The following is a 21324-nucleotide window of genomic DNA, read 5'->3' on the forward strand; positions in this document are numbered from 1 at the left end:
AAGCCCAGACCTCAATCCAATTGAGAATGACTTAAAGATTCAATAAAATAAAAAATATTTTGCATCTTCAAAGTGGTAGGCATGTTGTTTAAATCAAATGATGCAAACCCCCCAGAAATGTGTTTTAATTCCAGGTTGTAAGGCAATAAAATAGGATACAGTAATGGATATACCCTCACACACTCTCACAAACACACATGATCTGTGAAGGTTTCATGCCCGTGGAGGCATACACACACACACACACACACACACACACACACACACACACACACACACACATTTACGCTTGCACACACACAAACCCAATGAAAGTGACAGGTCTGGAGAGGCCCTGCATATAGCCAGTAATGGATGCACCCTCACACACACCTCGGTACAGTAAGGTACAGTTCTAGCTCTGGCTTCACTTTGCTCTCAAATATGTCTGCTATGTTCAACAACGCACAGCTGACCTGATTTCCTATCCTCTTCTCAGCAGAGAGAGAGAGAGGAGGAGGAGAGATGGAAAGAAAGAATGATTTGACAGGAGCAAGGATCGAAGTTGAAAAGAGTGTGTGTGTGTGTCGGCCCGTCTGTCTCTTCTTTCCAACCACCCTGTGAGAGAGGCGTTTGGTTTATTTTCTCTCCCCAGCGTGGTGAGATGATGCCAAGAGGGAGAGCGAGTTCTCTTCTCAGTTCAGAGGAAGGTGAGGAGGCGAGGAGGCTTGGACTAGTTTAGGAGACGGCGAGAATAAACCTGCTTTCTGCCTCTTTATAAATATTTACTGTATGATTCCTCTCGAAGCAGCTAGCTGGAGGTAAATTATGGCTTTATGAAAGAGACAGAAAGAGGCAAGTGGAGGGTTAAAGAGCGAGAGAGAGAATGAGAGAAAGAACTGGAGAATGAGAGAAAAGAGAGGCCATCGGTTTTGAATTCTGCTGTGTGACCTGGTGCCAACCTGTGTGGAAAGCCCTCGTGTTCTGATATCCGATATTTCTCATGTCGCTATCCAAATCACTCGTGGCTGGAGACACTGGAGATTTATGTGGCGATTAGAGGGACAGAATAGTGAGAGAAGACAAAATAACACAGACCTGCACAAATAACACACTTACGCCTGCATATTTAACCTTTGACATAACATAACTACATTTGTTGGGGGTAAAAACAGGAGCAAGTTATCCGTGTGCGTACAAGTGCTTGTATGAATGCTACAGAATATATTAGATGGAAATGTGTGACATTGACCTAAAAAGGAGGGACATTTTTGAGAAAGGGAGGGAGGGGGACAGAAGAGAGAAAGTGGGGAACAGTTTTGGAGACCGATCTGACTGGTGGTCTGTCAACGCTTCACAGTGAACTTCTCACTATGTCCTTCTAGCCAACCAAACCACATCAGAATGTCCTAGCCCAACCAAACCACATCAGAATGTCCTAGCCCAACCAAACCACATCAGAATGTCCTAGCCCAACCAAACCACAACAGAATGTCCTAGCCCAACCAAACCACAACAGAATGTCCTAGCCCAACCAAACCACATCAGAATGTCTTAGCCCAACCAAACCACATCAGAATGTCCTAGCCCAACCAAACCACATCAGAATGTCCTAGCCCAACCAAACCACATCAGAATGTCTTAGCCCAACCAAACCACATCAGAATGTCCTAGCCCAACCAAACCACATCAGAATGTCCTAGCCCAACCAAACCACATCAGAATGTCCTAGCCCAACCAAACCACATCAGAATGTCCTAGCCCAACCAAACCACATCAGAATGTCCTAGCCCAACCAAACCACATCAGAATGTCCTAGCCCAACCAAACCACAACAGAATGTCCTAGCCCAACCAAACCACATCAGAATGTCCTAGCCCAACCAAACCACAACAGAATGTCCTAGCCCAACCAAACCACATCAGAATGTCCTAGCCCAACCAAACCACAACAGAATGTCCTAGCCCAACCAAACCACATCAGAATGTCCTAGCCCAACCAAACCACATCAGAATGTCCTAGCCCAACCAAACCACATCAGAATGTCCTAGCCCAACCAAACCACATCAGAATGTCCTAGCCCAACCAAACCACAACAGAATGTCCTAGCCCAACCAAACCACATCAGAATGTCCTAGCCCAACCAAACCACAACAGAATGTCCTAGCCCAACCAAACCACATCAGAATGTCCTAGCCCAACCAAACCACATCAGAATGTCCTAGCCCAACCAAACCACATCAGAATGTCCTAGCCCAACCAAACCACAACAGAATGTCCTAGCCCAACCAAACCACATCAGAATGTCCTAGCCCAACCAAACCACATCAGAATGTCCTAGCCCAACCAAACCACATCAGAATGTCCTAGCCCAACCAAACCACATCAGAATGTCCTAGCCCAACCAAACCACATCAGAATGTCCTAGCCCAACCAAACCACATCAGAATGTCCTAGCCCGACCAAACCACATCAGAATGTCCTAGCCCAACCAAACCACAACAGAATGTCCTAGCCCAACCAAACCACAACAGAATGTCCTAGCCCAACCAAACCACATCAGAATGTCCTAGCCCAACCAAACCACAACAGAATGTCCTAGCCCAACCAAACCACATCAGAATGTCCTAGTCCAACCAAACCACATCAGAATGTCCTAGCCCAACCAAACCACATCAGAATGTCCTAGCCCAACCAAACCACATCAGAATGTCCTAGCCCAACCAAACCACATCAGAATGTCCTAGCCCAACCAAACCACATCAGAATGTCCTAGCCCAACCAAACCACATCAGAATGTCCTAGTCCGACCAAACCACATCAGAATGTCCTTCTATGCTTCATATGCTATTGTATGACTGATTAAAACGTATGATATTATACGTCCTCAAGGTATTATGATATGGAACGACCGCAATTCCATTCATGATGTAACCTAACGTAACATATCATACTAAATTAAGTGTCACAGAATAATATGAATTGTTTGAGACCACATTGCATTTTCACATGCCTTGTCTAGACAAACATTCTGATGTATTGAAGATCTTTGTTGTTGAGGTTGTTGACTCGGTACAGTATGTTTATCACTTGACCATTAAGCCAAGATGATACAGCAATATATTACAATCCTTAACATGAAGTTCTCCTAATCCATCTCAGAACCATTCTTGTGAGCACAGTTGTAGAAGCTTAATTTGACCACTCTTTTGTTGCTGAGAATATTTTTTTTTACCTGTATTTATTAACTAGGCAAGTCAGTTAAGAACACATTCTTATTTTCAATGACTGCCTAGGAACAGTGGGTTAACTACCTTGTTCAGGAGCAGAACAACAGATTTGTACCTTGTCAGCTCGGGGATTTGATCTTGCAACCTTTCGGTTACTAGTCCAACGCGCTAACCACTAGGCTATGCAGCCGCCACAAATGTAGATCAGCTTTGTGATTTACATAAATTCCCTGAGAGCCCACACTAACACACAGTATTGTATATATCAGTATTGAACTTTTCATGTAGTCTACTTTTGGCCAGCCAATAGCCTAACCACTGATCAAGCAACATTATGCACTAAACTGTGACAATATAGGTCAAATTAAGATCCTACACATGTAGCTGTGTTTTGAGTCTTCCCATGCAAACTCCCCTTGGTGGGTGTGAGAGTTAATGTGGAGTTAATGGGGAGACAGACAGAGAGAGTGGAACCACAGGGGGCTGCTGAGTAGAGGACAGCTCATAATGATGTCTGGAACGGAGCCAATTAAATGGTATCAAACACATGTATTTTATACCACTCCACCGATTCCGCTCCAGCCATTTAACACGAGCCCGTCCTCCCCAATTAAGATGCCACCAACTTCCTGTGATAGACACTACCTCCCCTCCTAGCCTTCTCTCACCTGCCAAAAGACCACCCATTCTATTGGCCACCTCACTAATTGTCCAACTACCCTCCCTCCCTCCCTCTCCTTCTGTTCAGACTCAGCTATTCTTTCCTTTACCTCTTTTCCCACTCTGTTAAGAATACACAGTCCTCCTCTTTGATCCATCTATAAGATGCCTCTGGAATGGAACAAATATTGACTCCATCTGACCCAGACAAATCCCTCCCTCCTCCCTCCTTCCCTTTCCAGCTCTTTCAATTCAATTCAAGGGGCTTGGCATGGGAAACATATGTTAACATTGCCAAAACAAGTGAAGTAGATAATATACAAAAGTGAAATAAACTAACATTAAACTCACAGAAGTCACTCTCTCTCTCTCTCTCTCTCTCTCTCTCTCTCTTTCTCTCTCAATTCAATTCAAGGGGCTTTATTGGCATGGGAAACATATGTTTCAAGGGAATATCAAGTGAACTGGATAAATAAAAGTGAAATAAACAATCAAAAGTGAACAGTAAATATTCCAAGAGAATGAAGACATTTCAAATATCATATTATGTAGCAATGTGCAAATAGTTAAAGTACAAAATGGAAAATAAATAAATATGGGTTGTATTTACAATGGTGTTTGTTCTTCACTGGTTGCTCTTTTCTTGTTTCAACAGGTCACAAATCTTGCTGCTGTAATGGCACACGATGGTATTTCACCCAGTAGATATGGGAATTTATCAAAATTGGATGTGTAATCTGAGGGAAATATACATCTCTAATATGGTCATACATTTGGCAGGAGGTTAGGAAATGCAGCTCAGTTTCCACCTCATTTTGTGGGCAGTGTGCACATTGGCAAACCTGGCTCTCAAGAGAAGACAGGCTATGGCAACCATTCTCAATAGCAAGGCTATGTTCACTGAGTCTGTACATAGTCTAAGCTTTCCTTAAGGTTGGGTCAGGTATTCTGCCACTGTGTACTCTCTGTTTAGGACCAAATAGCATTCTAGTTTGCTCAGTTTTTTGTTAATTCTTTCCAATGTGTCAAGTGATTATCTTTTTGATTTCTCATGATTTGGTTGGGTCTAATTGTGTTGCTGTCCTGGGGCACTGTGGGGTCTGTTTGTGTTTCTGAACAGAGCCCCAGGACCATCTTGCTTAGGGGACTCTTCACCAGGTTCATCTCTCTGTAGGTGATGACTTTGTTAAAGAAGGTTTGGTAATGGCTTCCTTTTAGGTTGTTGTAGAATTTAACAGCTCTTTTCTGGATTTTGATAATTAGCAGGTATTGGCCTAATTCTGCTCTGCATGCATTATTTGGTGTTTTACGTTGTACACTGAGGATATTTTTGCAGAATTCTACATGCAATGTCTCAAATTGGTGTTTTTCCCATTTTGTGAAATCTTGGTTGGTGAGCGGACCCCAGACCTCACAACCATAAAGGGCAATGGGTTCTCTAAATGATTGAAGTATTTTTTGCCAGATCCTAGTGGTATGTCAAATTTGATTTTCCTTTTGATGGCATAGAAGGCTCTCTCTCGCTCTGTCATTCATTCTTTCTCTACCCCCTCTTTGTCACTGTCTCCCCTCTTTTTTTTACCCCTTTCTGCCTCCACCCTCTCGCCCTCTAACGTTGGGCCCCTTTCTCTCTCTAATTCATTACCCTTTCTCTGTGTGTGTAGTGTAGTATTAGGTCAGCCTTCCCCTGGGTAAAGGTTTATATAAGACTCTCCATGCCTGTTGATATGGCTGCCAGTCTAGACCCCAAGCCCCCCCTCTCAATTCAACTCAAAGGGCTTTATTGACTTGGGAAACATGTTTACATTGCCAAAGAAGGTGAAATAGATAATTAACAAAAGTGAAATAAACAGTAAAAAATGTACAGTAAACATTATACTCACAAAAGTTCCAAAGGAATAGAGACATTTCAAATGTCAAATGTCTCTCTCTCTCTCCCTCTCCCTCTCTCTCTCTCTCTCTCCCTCTCTCTCTCTCTCTCTCTCTCCTGTTCCCAGAAAGCCTCATTAAACTTAGCACTCTGGCAATGAAAGGGTCAAGGGTATGTGGCCAGAGTAAGAATGCCCGAGGTGTGTAGTGTCTATGTGTGTGGGTTGGTGTGTGAGGTTGCAAAGGGGTGCAGAGGTAGTTAGGGTGGGGGGGATTATTGTTCCCCTGGGGTGGAACTGCCCCGGACCACAGTGCTATTACTCACTACAGCCACCCGAGACAAATAACAGATCTACAGTTATATACCACACACACACACCCTCTTGTGTGATATGGTGATTGCTTGCTAATCAGGGCTGTGTGGTTGGCCGTGCGTGTCCAACAGGTCCCACACTCTGGTGATATGGTGATTGCTTGCTAATCAGGGCTGTGTGGTTGGCCGTGCGTGTCCAACAGGTCCCACACTCTGGTGATATGGTGATTGCTTGCTAATCAGGGCTGTGTGGTTGGCCGTGCGTGTCCAACAGGTCCCACACTCTGGTGATACAGGAAGAGGGATGGAGAGAAATAGAGAAGAGAGAATAATCAAGAGGAATATAGAAAAGGGTGTGGAGAGAAATGGTCAGGAGGGTCAAGAGAGAGAGCGAGAACAAGACAGAAAGGGAGAGCGATGGAGAAGGGCACACAGCACTGGAGAGATTACCATGGTGACCACACAAACACAACCTGTTGTTACGCTTTGATAATGGATCAGTTCTGTTGAGTATCAATACGACAGCAGGTCTTTCACACACTCTCTAATACAGTGTAGTTAGTTACAGTATAGGCTACATCCTGTGATACTGTGTGTGTGTGTGTGTGTGTGTGTTTATCCTCATCATTTCATACAACAGAATGTTAGTGTGACAGATGTAATCATAAACCAGTTGTATAATGTGGTTCAGGCTTTAGATTGGCTTAGACCAGTGTTTGATGTAGCTAATCTCCATCACCATCTCTGTACTGTAGTCATGTTGTGTTTCTGCTGGCCAAGAAAAGCACACTGTCCTCTGAGACCAGTAGCTCTGTGTTAGATCATACATACCCATACACACATCTCCATCTCCCTCTCTCTCTCGCTCTCTCTTTCTCTCTCCCTCTCTCTCTTTCTCTCTCTCTCCCCTCCCTCTCCCTCTCTCTCTTTCTCTCTCTCTCCCTCTCTCTCTCTCTCTCCCCTCCCTCTCCCTCTCTCGCTCTCTCACTCTCTCGCTCTCTCACTCTCTCGCTCTCTCCCTCTCTCTCTTTCTCTCTCTCTCCCTCGCTCTCTCGCTCTCTCCCTCTCCCTCTCTCTCTTTCTCTCTCTCTCTCCCCTCCCTCTCTCTCTCTCTCCTCTCCCTCTCTCCCTCGCTCTCTCTAGTGTTTAACTCATAAACCTGTGGCAAACGCAGCCGGAGGCAGTGACTATTCACTCAGGCCAGTCTTATCGGTGTTTGCAGACAACAAATAATGTCACTAAATTTAGTGCCGCGCCAGTTCCAGTTATGCTTTTGACCCGAAAATCATCGCCACCCCTCTGCTCCTCAACCACTCCCCAACCACTCTCTCTCTGATGTGGTACCGCGCGCGCTGCGCTTTGGGTCCACTTGTATTATCGCCCCTCCAGATTTGGAACGCAAAGCGGTCAATGGTTTCCCTCAGGAACGCTCGCGCGCTGTACCATGTCGCTTCTATTCCTGATTGAACCGGTTATAAAAAAGGGGTTGGGACCGATGCATGCCAATAACAAACACATCAGAACTAAAACATCCACAAAGACGGACATTTCAGAAGTTAATAACAATAAACTATGTGGGTGTGTCTGTTTGGTCTGTCGACTATTCTCATAAGATATTTGCATGATTGATACAGTTCTGTGGAAGGATTTTTTATATTCGATGTTGTAAAACAATAGTCTTGTAATTGTTTTAATTTAATTTATTGGCTCTAAAACAATAAGGGGGTTGCGTGCGCGCCACGGGGTGCTACTGTCAGCGCTGCCAACTCTGAGCTCCACGAGCAGTTGTCAACAAAGAGTTGATGATTATTAGTGATCAGAACAAGTCTGTACAATAGAACATTCTTATAGAGGGTTGTTGTGCAACTCAGAAAGCGGCTCTCAGTTACTCAATTATAGATTAGTCAGAGTGGTGCCCGCAGTTTGGTGTGTGCGTGTGTGATATGGAAGGGAGAGAGAGAGTTGTGTAATCTGTCCATTTTGTATCGCTCCTTTTCTCCCCTTCAGGCCCCCCGGCTGCCAGACGTCACACCAGTTTAAAACAAGGACAAAAAAAGTTGTCGGGTGAACGAGAAAAAAAACTGAAACCCTTCCCTGATCCGAATCCAGGGAGGAGTGAGTGTGACAGAACGAGGGGGACCGAGAGAGAGAGAGCACGCGAAGGAACCTTCTCTCACAGCCACACAGAAGACACAGCGGTTGTTCTGACTATCACCGAAAGGAACGGATAATAACTCACTCCGGGAATCAACAAAAACACATATACGGTGGTTAGAAAGTCGTTACCGGGGGGAAATACTTCAGAGCGAGGCCACCGAGAGAATGCGTCTCAGGTTTCTGTACAGGTAAATTGGGGGGACTCTACTGACCGATAACCTGCTCCACGCTTTCATGTGTGCGAAAGCTTTCTAACCAAATGTTATTTCAGTGGCGATGTAGCCTACAGTAAGTGTAGTAGTGTACAGTAAGTATATGTTATCTATACGCATTTAAAACTGTTGAAAAGTCAACTGTTGTGAATAAAGATCCTGTGTGCTATAGCATATAGGTGAAGAGTACACGCGCATGTGTTGCGTTGCATCCGCACGATATGTAGAAGGAATTTTCCCTCGGGCTGGGGTTGAGGTTAAAACTCACTGTGTCTGGGCAGATTTTGTAACAGTTCCCACTCTCCCTCCCTGTCCACCTTCTCTCGCTCTCCGTTTTTATTCTACAATGTGCCACTGTAAAGAGAAACGTGGACGCGGGTAGGGGGTCGTTAGTTCAGGCTGAGCGGATCTGTTGTGTGCGGGACCTTTGTCTGTGGTTTTGGGATAATTGTTTAGTCTAGTGTGGGCCTGGGGACTGTGGGGAGGGTTTCAGTCGGAGGGGAGACGGCGGCGGTACACACATTGGAGAAACTGCACTAGTCACAGCGGTCACATGTGGCCTGCGGATTTGTGATTGCGGTGATGTTATGGGATTGTGGTGTGTCTTCACAGTTCACACTAATTGTGTTGGTGCATCTCAAATGATCTACTTTAGCCCAGTGCTCATGCGTCCGCGTTCTGAGTTTGTAGCTATATAAAAGCACTTTAAAGGAACCTATAATCATGTGGCCAATATAAACCAAAGCCAGAGGCCCCACTCTCCAAGTCTCAAACTATTAAAACAAGTGTACATGATGATTTGGGATTGCGAGTGATTGCGTTTGGATGTGGGCTTGTGTGTTTAAAAGCCACAGGGTGTGGACAGGTGGGAGGAAAAACACGGCTGATGTTTGGAGGCATTAGTTTGTTTGCACCTTCTCGCACGGTCAGATTGATTGAGATGTATGCCGCTGAACCGCTGCTGAACCGCCAGGTCAAAGAAACAGTTATTCTTGAATTCACACGCGGCGCCGGGAAAAAACGACGCATGGTGTGCACCTCTAACATAGCTAGATCTGGAACATTCGAAAGAATGTCAACTGAACTGCTGAGAGTTAGTTTTACAGTATGTCCTATAATGAAAGAAAACACATTATGCACGGTTCTTTTACTCATGATAGAACAGCTACTAGACAGGCTCTGGACTGTTAGGGAAAGAGAAGTATGTGTTGACTATTAAATTATATAGTTTATGAAGCTACTGAGGCATTTTGATAGTCTTAGGATATGAGGATACACAGTGTATCCCCATAATACATCCTCTGTAAGGAAACTCATCATATCTGGTTCTGTTTACTAAACCCCTCTTCACTCTTCCTCTCTCTATCCCCCTCATCGTTTTATATCCTCTCTCTTTCATTCTCTCTCTCTCTCTCTCTCCTTCTCTCTCTCTCCTCTCTCTCCCTCTCCCTCTCTCTCCCTCTCCCTCTCTCTCTCTCTATCATCTCTCCTTCTCTCTCTCTCTCTCCTTCTCTCTCTCTCTCTCTCTCTCTCTCCCCTCTCTCTCCTTCTCTCTCTCTCTCTCTCTCTCTCCTTCTCTCTCTCTCTCTCTCTCCCTCTCCCTCTCTCTCCCTCCCCTCTCTCTATCTCTATCATCTCTCCTTCTCTCTCTCTCTCCTCTCTCTCTCTCCTTCTCTCTCTCTCTCTCTCTCTCTCTCCCTCTCTCTCCTTCTCTCTCTCTCTCTCCTCTCTCTCTCCTTCTCTCTCTCTCCTCTCTCTCCCTCTCCCTCTCTCTCCCTCTCCCTCTCTCTATCTCTATCATCTCTCCTTCTCTCTCTCTCTCTCCTCTCTCTCTCTCTCTCTCTCTCTATCCCCCTCATTGTTTTATATCCTCTCTCTCTCTCTCTCTCTCTCTCTGTCTCTCTCTCTCTCTCTCTCTCTCTCTCTCTCTCTCTCTCTCTCTCTCTCTCTCTATCCCCTCATCGTTTTATATCCTCTCTCTCTCTCTTCCCCCTCTCTCTCTCTCCCTCTCTCTCTCTATCATCTCTCCTTCTCTCTCTCTCTATCATCTCTCCTTCTCTCTCTCTCTCTCCTCTCTCTCTCTCTCTCTCTCTCTCTCTCTCTCTCTCTCTCTCTCCTCTCTCTCTCTCTCTCTCTCTCTTTCTCTCTCTCTCTCTCTCTCTCTCTATCCCCCTCATCGTTTTATATCCTCTCCCTCTCTCTTCCCCCTCTCTCTTCCCCCTCTCTCTCTCTCTCTCTCTCTCCTGTCTCTCTCTCTCTCTCTCTCTCTTTCTCTCTCTCTCTCTCTCTCTCTCTCTCTCTCTCTCTCTCTATCCCCCTCATCGTTTTATATCCTCTCCCTCTCTCTTCCCCCTCTCTCTCTCTCTCTCTCTCTCTCTCTCTCTCTCTCTCTCTCTATCCCCCTCATCGTTTTATATCCTCTCTCTCTCTCTCTCTCTCTCTCTCTCTCTCTCTCTCTCTCTCTCAGGGTTTATGTGCTGTGGGGTTTTGTGGCAGTCACATCCTCTCTGACCAAGGCTGAGAAGAAAAAGGTGAGCAGTGGTTTTACCATAGTGATGGTGATTTGAGGCGATTAGTGTCTGTAATCGTAGTTTAGGGTTCATGTTAATTTATGAACATTTGAACATCTTGGCCATGTTCTGTTATAATCTCCACCCGGTACACCCCTCATAGCCTGGTTCCTCTCTAGGTTTCTTCCTAGGTTTTGGCCTTTCTAGGGAGTTTTTCCTAGCCAACGTGCTTCAACACCTGCATTGCTTGCTGTTTGGGGTTTTAGGCTGGGTTTCTGTACAGCACTTTGAGATATCAGCGGATGTACGAAGGGCTATATAAATTGATTTGATTTGATTTGATTTGGTGGATCAACCCATGAAAGCCTGCAGTGAGTGGTGCACCATCTCACTGTGTGAGCACCAGTGGTCAGATCGGGCCCGCGTCAGTGGTCGTGAGTCAGTAATGGTCTCGGCTCTGTGGCAGCTGTGTTTTTGTGATGTCACTCATTACCGAAGTCCCCTGGTGGCGGAGTGGTCCCCTGACACAGAGACAGAGACAGGTGTGGCCGTTATTTGACCTATTGTAGCCCTGGACATGCTCAGAAATAGAACACACACACAATGTCCATACACCTACTATTACATACACATACAGGCATGTACGCTCTTTCTCTCAGAGTGGTCGTGCACAGACTCATGTTTTGGTTTTTGCTGAATGGAAACTTTTGTTCAGGTCTCTCTCTAGCTGTTCTGCCAACAAGAGGCACAAACACACACACACACAGCTCTGAGTTATGAAATGAAAAACATTTCAACAGATCCACAGAGGAACACATCAAAGCCTTGCCTGTTACACAGCGCACTGGGTTCAGCAGAGCTGGATGTGCCACAGCACTTCCACAAGGCCATCCATCCATATTCCACAAGGTTGATGATTTTATTCCTCAGTTCATAAAACTGCTTTAAAGCTACTGCCAGCATAAGTGAACTTAGCTCAGACGTCTTCTATTTCCTAGCCCGCTGAACAACATCCAGGGATTCTGGCACTGAAACTTTGACACCAATTGAAGGCAGATTTGCTCAGGCAGTGGCCAACAGAACTAGAGAGGCCTGTCTAGGAAACACTTGCTACATGTTTACTACATGTTTATCCAACCAGCTCTCACAGTCCCACGTCAGAATTAGACGTTCATCCATGTTTCTCAAACGTCAAACTTCAAAGATGTTCCAAACATCAAACTTCAAAGATGTTCCAAACATCAAACTTCAAAGATGTTCCAAACATCAAACTTCAAAGTGTTTAAGGGTAAGTTTAGGCATTTATCTGTATTTTAAAAATGTTTTGTTAACCCATCATCCTTCTTTTATAGTTTTCTGCTATGTATACATACATTTTACATATACATTTTAAATACACATTTTTCATACATGGTACTTTTATATAAAGCAATCATATAACAATAATACATTACCAAACAAAAAGCTCTTTAATCCCACCCCTCAGCCACACTCAGCCCATCCCACCTATCACCATAGACCTCAACTCTTTAATCCCGCCCCTCAGCCACACTCAGCCCATCCCACCTATCACCATAGACCTCAACTCTTTAATCCCACCCCTCAGCCACACTCAGCCCATCCCACCTATCACCATAGACCTCAACTCTTTAATCCCACCCCTCAGCCACACTCAGCCCATCCCACCTATCACCATAGACCTCAACTCTTTAATCCCACCCCTCAGCCACACTCAGCCCATCCCACCTATCACCATAGACCTCAACTCTTTAATCCCACCCCTCAGCCACTCTCAGCCCATCCCACCTATCAACGTAGACCTCAACTCTTTAATCCCACCCCTCAGCCACACTCAGCCCATCCCACCTATCACCATAGACCTCAACTCTTTAATCCCACCCCTCAGCCACTCTCAGCCCATCCCACCTATCAACGTAGACCTCAGCTCTTTAATCCCACCCCTCAGCCATTCTCAGCCCATCCCACCTATCAACGTAGACCTCAGCTCTTTAATCCCACCCCTCAGCCACACTCAGCCCATCCCACCTATCACCATAGACCTCAACTCTTTAATCCCACCCTCAGCCACTCTCAGCCCATCCCACCTATCAACGTAGACCTCAACTCTTTAATCCCACCCCTCAGCCACACTCAGCCCATCCCACCTATCACCATAGACCTCAACTCTTTAATCCCACCCCTCAGCCACACTCAGCCCATCCCACCTATCACCATAGACCTCAACTCTTTAATCCCACCCCTCAGCCACTCTCAGCCCATCCCACCTATCAACGTAGACCTCAGCTCTTTAATCCCACCCCTCAGCCATTCTCAGCCCATCCCACCTATCACCATAGACCTCAGCTCTTTAATCCCACCCCTCAGCCACTCTCAGCCCATCCCACATTTACATTTACATTTAAGTCATTTAGCAGACGCTCTTATCCAGAGCGACTTACAAATTGGTGCATTCACCTTATGACATCCAGTGGAACAGTAGTGCATCTAAATCTTTTAAGGGGGGGGTGAGGGATTACTTTATCCTATCCTAGGTATTCCTTAAAGAGGTGGGGTTTCAGGTGTCTCCGGAAGGTGGTGATTGACTCCGCTGTCCTGGCGTCGTGAGGGAGTTTGTTCCACCATTGGGGGGCCAGAGCAGCGAACAGTTTTGACTGGGCTGAGCGGGAACTGTACTTCCTCAGTGGTAGGGAGGCGAGCAGGCCAGAGGTGGATGAACGCAGTGCCCTTGTTTGGGTGTAGGGCCTGATCAGAGCCTGGAGGTACTGAGGTGCCGTTCCCCTCACAGCTCCGTAGGCAGTGGAGAGAGCCAGTGGAGAGAGCGGAGGAGCGGGGTGACGTGAGAGAACTTGGGAAGGTTGAACACCAGACGGGCTGCGGCGTTCTGGATGAGTTGTAGGGGTTTAATGGCACAGGCAGGGAGCCCAGCCAACAGCGAGTTGCAGTAATCCAGACGAGAGATGACGAGTGCCTGGATTAGGACCTGCGCCGCTTCCTGTGTGAGGCAGGGTCGTACTCTGCGGATGTTGTAGAGCATGAACCTACAGGAACGGGCCACCGCCTTGATGTTAGTTGAGAATGACAGGGTGTTGTCCAGGATCACGCCAAGGTTCTTAGCGCTCTGGGAGGAGGACACAATGGAGTTGTCAACCGTGATGGCGAGATCATGGAACGGGCAGTCCTTCCCCGGGAGGAAGAGCAGCTCCGTCTTGCCGAGGTTCAGCTTGAGGTGGAGATCCGTCATCCACACTGATATGTCTGCCAGACATGCAGAGATGCGATTCGCCACCTGGTCATCAGAAGGGGAAAGGAGAAGATTAATTGTGTGTCGTCTGCATAGCAATGATAGGAGAGACCATGTGAGGTTATGACAGAGCCAAGTGACTTGGTGTATAGCGAGAATAGGAGAGGGCCTAGAACAGAGCCCTGGGGGACACCAGTGGTGAGAGCACGTGGTGTGGAGACGGATTCTCGCCACGCCACCTGGTAGGAGCGACCTGTCAGGTAGGACGCAATCCAAGCGTGGGCCGCGCCGGAGATGCCCAACTCGGAGAGGGTGGAGAGGAGGATCTGATGGTTCACAGTATCGAAGGCAGCCGATAGGTCTAGAAGGATGAGAGCAGAGGAGAGAGAGTTAGCTTTAGCAGTGCGGAGCGCCTCCGTGATACAGAGAAGAGCAGTCTCAGTTGAATGACTAGTCTTGAAACCTGACTGATTAGGATCAAGAAGGTCATTCTGAGAGAGATAGCGGGAGAGCTGGCCAAGGACGGCACGTTCAAGAGTTTTGGAGAGAAAAGAAAGAAGGGATACTGGTCTGTAGTTGTTGACATCGGAGGGATCGAGTGTAGGTTTTTTCAGAAGGGGTGCAACTCTCGCTCTCTTGAAGACGGAAGGGACGTAGCCAGCGGTCAGGGATGAGTTGATGAGCGAGGTGAGGTAAGGGAGAAGGTCTCCGGAAATGGTCTGGAGAAGAGAGGAGGGGATAGGGTCAAGCGGGCAGGTTGTTGGGCGGCCGGCCGTCACAAGACGCGAGATTTCATCTGGAGAGAGAGGGGAGAAAGAGGTCAGAGCACAGGGTAGGGCAGTGTGAGCAGAACCAGCGGTGTCGTTTGAATTAGCAAACGAGGATCGGATGTCGTCGACCTTCTTTTCAAAATGGTTGACGAAGTCATCTGCAGAGAGGGAGGGGGAGGAGGAGGATTCAGGAGGGAGGAGAAGGTTGCAAAGAGCTTCCTAGGGTTAGAGGCAGATGCTTGGAATTTAGAGTGGTAGAAAGTGGCTTTAGCAGCAGAGAGAGAAGAGGAAAATGTAGAGAGGAGGGAGTGAAAGGATGTCAGGTCCGCAGGGAGGCGAGTTTTCCTCCATTTCCGCTCGGCTGCCCGGAGCCCTGTTCTGTGAGCTCGCAATGAGTCGTCGAGCCACGGAGCGGGAGGGGGAGGACCGAGCCGGCCTGGAGGATAGGAGACATAGAGAGTCAAAGGATGCAGAAAGGGAGGAGAGGAGGGTTGAGGAGGCAGAATCAGGAGATAGGTTGGAGAAGGTTTGAGCAGAGGGAAGAGATGATAGGATGGAAGAGGAGAGAGTAGCGGGGGAGAGAGAGCGAAGGTTGGGACGGCGCGATACCATCCGAGTAGGGGCAGTGTGGGAAGTGTTGGATGAGAGCGAGAGGGAAAAGGATACAAGGTAGTGGTCGGAGACTTGGAGGGAGTTGCAATGAGGTTAGTGGAAGAACAGCATCTAGTAAAGATGAGGTCGAGCGTATTTCCTGCCTTGTGAGTAGGGGGGAAGGTGAGAGGGTGAGGTCAAAAGAGGAGAGGAGTGGAAAGAAGGAGGCAGAGAGGAATGAGTCAAAGGTAGACGTGGGGAGGTTAAAGTCGCCCAGAACTGTGAGAGGTGAGCCGTCCTCAGGAAAGGAGCTTATCAAGGCATCAAGCTCATTGATGAACTCTCCGAGGGAACCTGGAGGGCGATAAATGATAAGGATGTTAAGCTTGAAAGGGCTGGTAACTGTGACAGCATGGAATTCAAAGGAGGCGAAAGACAGATGGGTAAGGGGAGAAAGAGAGAATGACCACTTGGGAGAGATGAGGATCCCGGTGCCACCACCCCGCTGACCAGAAGCTCTCGGGGTGTGCGAGAACACGTGGGCAGACGAAGAGAGAGCAGTAGGAGTAGCAGTGTTGTCTGTGGTGATCCATGTTTCCGTCAGTGCCAAGAAGTCGAGGGACTGGAGGGAGGCATAGGCTGAGATGAACTCTGCCTTGTTGGCCGCAGATCGGCAGTTCCAGAGGCTACCGGAGACCTGGAACTCCACGTGGGTCGTGCGCGCTGGGACCACCAGATTAGGGTGGCCGCGGCCACGCGGTGTGGAGCGTTTGTATGGTCTGTGCAGAGAGGAGAGAACAGGGATAGACAGACACATAGTTGACAGGCTACACAAGAGGCTACACTAATGCAAAGGAGATTGGAATGACAAGTGCACTACACGTCTCGAGTGTTCAGAAAGTTAAGCTTACGTAGCAAGAATCTTATTGACTAAAATGATTAAAATGATACAGTACTGCTGAAGTAGGCTAGCTGGCAGAGGCTGCGTTGTTGACTATGTAGGCTAGCTGGCAGTGTCTGCGTTGTTGACACTACACTAATCAAGTCGTTCCGTTGAGTGTAATAGTTTCTACTGTGCTACTGTGCTGCTATTCGGGGCTAGCTGGCTAGCTAGCAGTGTTGATTACGTTACGTTGCGTTAAAAGAACGACAATAGCTGGCTAGCTAACCTAGGAAATCGCTCAAGACTACACAATTATCTTTGATACAAAGACGGCTATGTAGCTAGCTATGTAGCTAGCTACGATCAAACAAATCAAGCCGTTGTACTGTAATGATATGAAATGAAAAATGTGATACTACCTGTGGAGCGAAGCGAAATGCGACCGGATTGTTGAGTACGGAAGTTCTGTTCGGAAGACGTTGGCTAGCTGTTGGCTAGCTAGCAGTGTCTCCTACGTTAAGGACGACAAATAGCTGGCTAGCTAACCTCGGTAAATTAAGATAATCACTCTAAAACTACACACTCTAAACTACACAATTATCTTGGATACGAAGACAGCAAAGACAACTATGTAGCTAGCTAACACTACACTAATCAAGTCGTTCAGTTGAGTGTAATAGTTGTGCTGCTAATCGGTAGACGGTGGACTAGCTAACGGTGGACGTTAGCTAGCTGGCTAGCTGCAGGGCAGTGTAGACTGCGTTAGGACGACGAAATACGATAATTACGCAATTATCTATGATACAAAGACGGCTATGTAGCTAGCTAAGAAGAAATTGCTAAGATTAGACAAATCAAACCGTTGCTAATCGGTAGACGGTGGACTAGCTAACGGTGGACGTTAGCTAGCTGGCTAGCTGCAGGGCAGTGTAGACTGCGTTAGGACGACGAAATACAATAATTACGCAATTATCTATAATACAAAGACGGCTATGTAGCTAGCTAAGAAGAAATTGCTAAGATTAGACAAATCAAACCGTTGTACTATAATGAAATGTAGTAGAAATGTAATACTACCTGCGGACCGAGTGCAGATGCGACCGCTCGCTCCAACCCGGAAGTTCAGTAAGTCCACCTATCAACGTAGACCTCAGCTCTTTAATCCCACCCCTCAGCCATTCTCAGCCCATCCCACCTATCACCATAGACCTCAGCTCTTTAATCCCACCCCTCAGCCACTCTCAGCCCATCCCACCTATCACTATAGACCTCAGCTCTGTAATCCCGCCCCTCAGCCCCTCTCAGCCCATCCCACCTATCGCTATAGACCTCAGATCTTTAATCCCGCCACTCTCAGCCCATCCCACCTATCACCATAGACCTCAGCTCTTTAATCCCGCCCCTCAGCCATTCTCAGCCCATCCCACCTATCGCTATAGACCTCAGCTCTTTAATCCCGCCCCTCAGCCACTCTCACCCCATCCCACCTATCACCATAGACCTCAGCTCTTTAATCCCGCCACTCTCAGCCCATCCCACCTATCACCATAGACCTCAGCTCTTTAATCCCACCCCTCAGCCACTCTCAGCCCATCCCACCTATCACTATAGACCTCAGCTCTTTAATCCCGCCCCTCAGCCACTCTCAGCCCATCCCACCTATCACTATAGACCTCAGCTCTTTAATCCCGCCCCTCAGCCAATCTCAGCCCATCCCACCTATCACTATAGACCTCAGCTCTTTAATCCCGCCCCTCAGCCACTCTCAGCCCATTCCACCTATCACTATAGACCTCAGCTCTTTAATCCCGCCCCTCAGCCACTCTCAGCCCATTCCACCTATCACTATAGACCTCAGCTCTTTAATCCCGCCCCTCAGCCACTCTCAGCCCATTCCACCTATCACTATAGACCTCAGCTCTTTAATCCCGCCCCTCAGCCACTCTCAGCCCATTCCACCTATCACTATAGACCTCAGCTCTTTAATCCCGCCCCTCAGCCACTCTCAGCCCATTCCACCTATCACCCTCAGTTTGATTTCCATGTGCCATATATTTTTCAATTGTGCTGTGATGTTTTACATACATTTGGAATCTTTCTAATTCTATAGTATCCACAGATTGTGAGCTAAAGATGAAAGCCTTTCCTACGAGTATTATTATGTTATTTATTTATTCAAAATCACCCAAAACTGCTATTTGTAAGGTTAATTTTAAATGAATGTTGTGATTTTCTTCACCATTCCTGAACCTGTGACCAGAAACAAGCTACATAGGGGCAATACCAGAATAAATTATGTACTGATTCTGTCTCATCGCAGCAAAATCTACAGAGCTGAGATTGTTGTATGCCCCGTATATATAGCATTCTGTTGGTGGCAAGAATTTTGTATAATAATTTAAATTGAAAAACGTGAAGTGTTGTTTTTTGTACCAGTTCATAAACAATGTGCCATGGAATCGGTTCATCTAAATCTCTGCCCATTTATTTACATCCTGTATGGGGCTGCTGTCAACATTTTGGGCCTCAAATGCAACTGGTATATTTTCTATTTATGCCAATTCCTTTCACCCAATTTGTATTTTTAATTTATGGCAAGCAAACAAGTTTCCTACCTTGTCCCCTTTCCACTTGCCTCCTCCATATTTGTGGTAATGCTGCAATCAGTTGGTTGTAAGTTTGGATTGAGCAGACATTCTCATATATTTTCAATAGCAGCTAATGAAAATATATGGGAATGCCTGCTCATAACTCCACCGTTTCTATTCATAATATCATTAATAAATATAATACCAATTAAATCCATAAAGAATGTGTTTTTATTAATCAGTATATTTCAGTTTAACCATAACATTTGTTGTAATATTTGTTCAATCTTTTCTGGAGGATCAAACTGAAATTGTAACCAGCTTTGTATGTGGCTTGTTTAAGAAAGGGCAATACTTTAAACAAAATGTCATTTTCAATTACAGAAAATTACAACTTCTTGGAAATTAGAAGTTGTAATCTGTATAAAGGCAAAAAGGCCATTTTTGAAAAAAGGATGAACCTTTCTTAATAATCTACTGGATAACTATTTTGGGTCTTAATATAACTTATGTATGAGTAAAGCTTTTAGTGAGAGGTTTAAAGCTTTTAATATTGAATCATTTTAGCCCCCCAAACTCATATTCATTATATAAAGAGGCACATTTCATTTTGTCTGGCTTAGCATTCCAAATAAAATGTTATATTTTTTGCTCATATGATTTAAAAAACAACTCGTCTGCAGTAGGCAGTGCCATTAGTAAGTAAGTAAGCTGTGATAGGACCAAAGAGTTAATCAATGTGATTTTTCCATAAATAGACAAGTGTTTACCTCTCCATGGTTGCAGAATCTTATCTATTTTTGCTAACTTTTTATTGAAATTGATTGTGGTAAGATCATTTATATTTTTTGAGTTGTGAATACGAAATATGTCTAATTCACCATCCACCCATTTTATTTGTAAACGACAAGATAGTGTAAACACTGTGTCTTTTAACGATCCAATATGTAATATGGTACACTTGTCATAATTAAGTTTTAGTCCAGAGAGGCTAGAAAAGTGATCAAGATCTTCATTGAAACTGTGCAGGGATCCATATTGCGGACTTGAGTCATCAGCATACATTGACACTTGTTTTTATCCCCTGGATTTCTAACTCCTTGATGTTCTTGTTGGATCTAATTTTAATAGCTAGCATTTCAATGGACATAATAAATAGATATGGAGACAACGGACAGCCTTGTTTTACTCCTCTTAAAGCTCAATACTCTCTGAGAAGTAACCATTATTTACTATTTTACATCTGGGGTTGCTGTACATACCTTTTAACCCATTGTATAAGAGATTCACAGAATATAAAGTAATCCAGGTATTTATATATACATTCTAGTTGTTCTTTATCAAACGGCGTTTAAAAATCTGCTATGAAGACCAGGCCTGGTATCTTTGATGTTACATAATGTTCAATTGTTTCAAGTAATTGTCGTATATTATCTCCAATATATCGCCCAAACCTGTCTGACCAGGATGAACAATATCTGGTCAAATCTTTTTATTCTATGTGCTATGCATTTCACCAGGATTTTTGGTGCCTCCAGTTTTATAAATGGACTGGATCTTTATACCACCAGGGCCCTGTTTTAGTAGTAGTAGTAGTAGTAGTAATGAAATCAGACCTTCTTGTTGAGTACCTGAAAGTCTTCAAATTTAAAATATGCTAATAATGGAGTAATTAAAACATGCTAATAATGGATCTTTGAGTACATCAAAAAAGGTCTGATATACAGTGGGGCAAAAAACTATTTAGTCAGCCACCAATTGTGCAAGTTCTCCCACTTAAAAAGATGAGAGAGGCCTGTAATTTTCATCATAGGTACACTTCAACTATGACAGACAAAATGAGAAAAACAATCCAGAAAATCACATTAGGAAATAAATCTTTACAGTTAACATCATTCAGTGGAAATGGAGGAGACTGAAAATAAAACATTATGCTTAAAATATTTAGCTTTCAAAATATAATTTGGTGAATCATGGATGACTCCATAATTTGTAACGAGTTTCTGCAAATTATTTTTGGTAACATTTCTATGATAAAGATTTAAGAAAACACTTGTGCATTTTTCACCATTTTCCATCCAATTCGCTTTATTCTTGTAAAACATTACACTTGTTCGTTCTTATAATTACCTCCAATTCTTTTTGTTTTTTCTGTAACAAATTTTGTGCCTCTTTAGGCATTAACTCTGCATTTTTAAGGTTAGGGTTAAGTTTAGGAATGAACTCTGAATGGTTAAGGTAAGGGTTAAGTTTAGGAATGAACTCTGAATGGTTAAGGTAAGGGTTAAGTTTAGGAATGA

General features: G+C 45.3%; 1 protein-coding gene across 3 annotated transcripts in view; it reads left to right on the plus strand.

The window, feature by feature from the left end:
- The first annotated feature begins 7961 nt into the window (after positions 1-7961).
- LOC115119644 (ADAMTS-like protein 4) overlaps positions 7962-21324 on the plus strand; it is a 115345-nt gene continuing 101982 nt past the window's right edge. For 2 of the 3 annotated variants that reach the window (XM_065027811.1, XM_065027812.1), the window contains exons 1-2: positions 7963-8396; positions 10888-10951. In XM_065027811.1, the coding sequence (XP_064883883.1) occupies positions 8374-8396; positions 10888-10951 (87 nt within the window). In that variant the 5' untranslated portion in view covers positions 7963-8373. Of the gene's footprint in view, positions 8397-10887; positions 10952-21324 lie in introns of all 3 variants that reach the window. The other variant, XM_065027813.1, reaches the window with a different exon arrangement.

Source organism: Oncorhynchus nerka, linkage group LG14 (genome assembly GCF_034236695.1).
Source record: "Oncorhynchus nerka isolate Pitt River linkage group LG14, Oner_Uvic_2.0, whole genome shotgun sequence".
Taxonomy (NCBI): Eukaryota; Metazoa; Chordata; class Actinopteri; order Salmoniformes; family Salmonidae; genus Oncorhynchus; species Oncorhynchus nerka.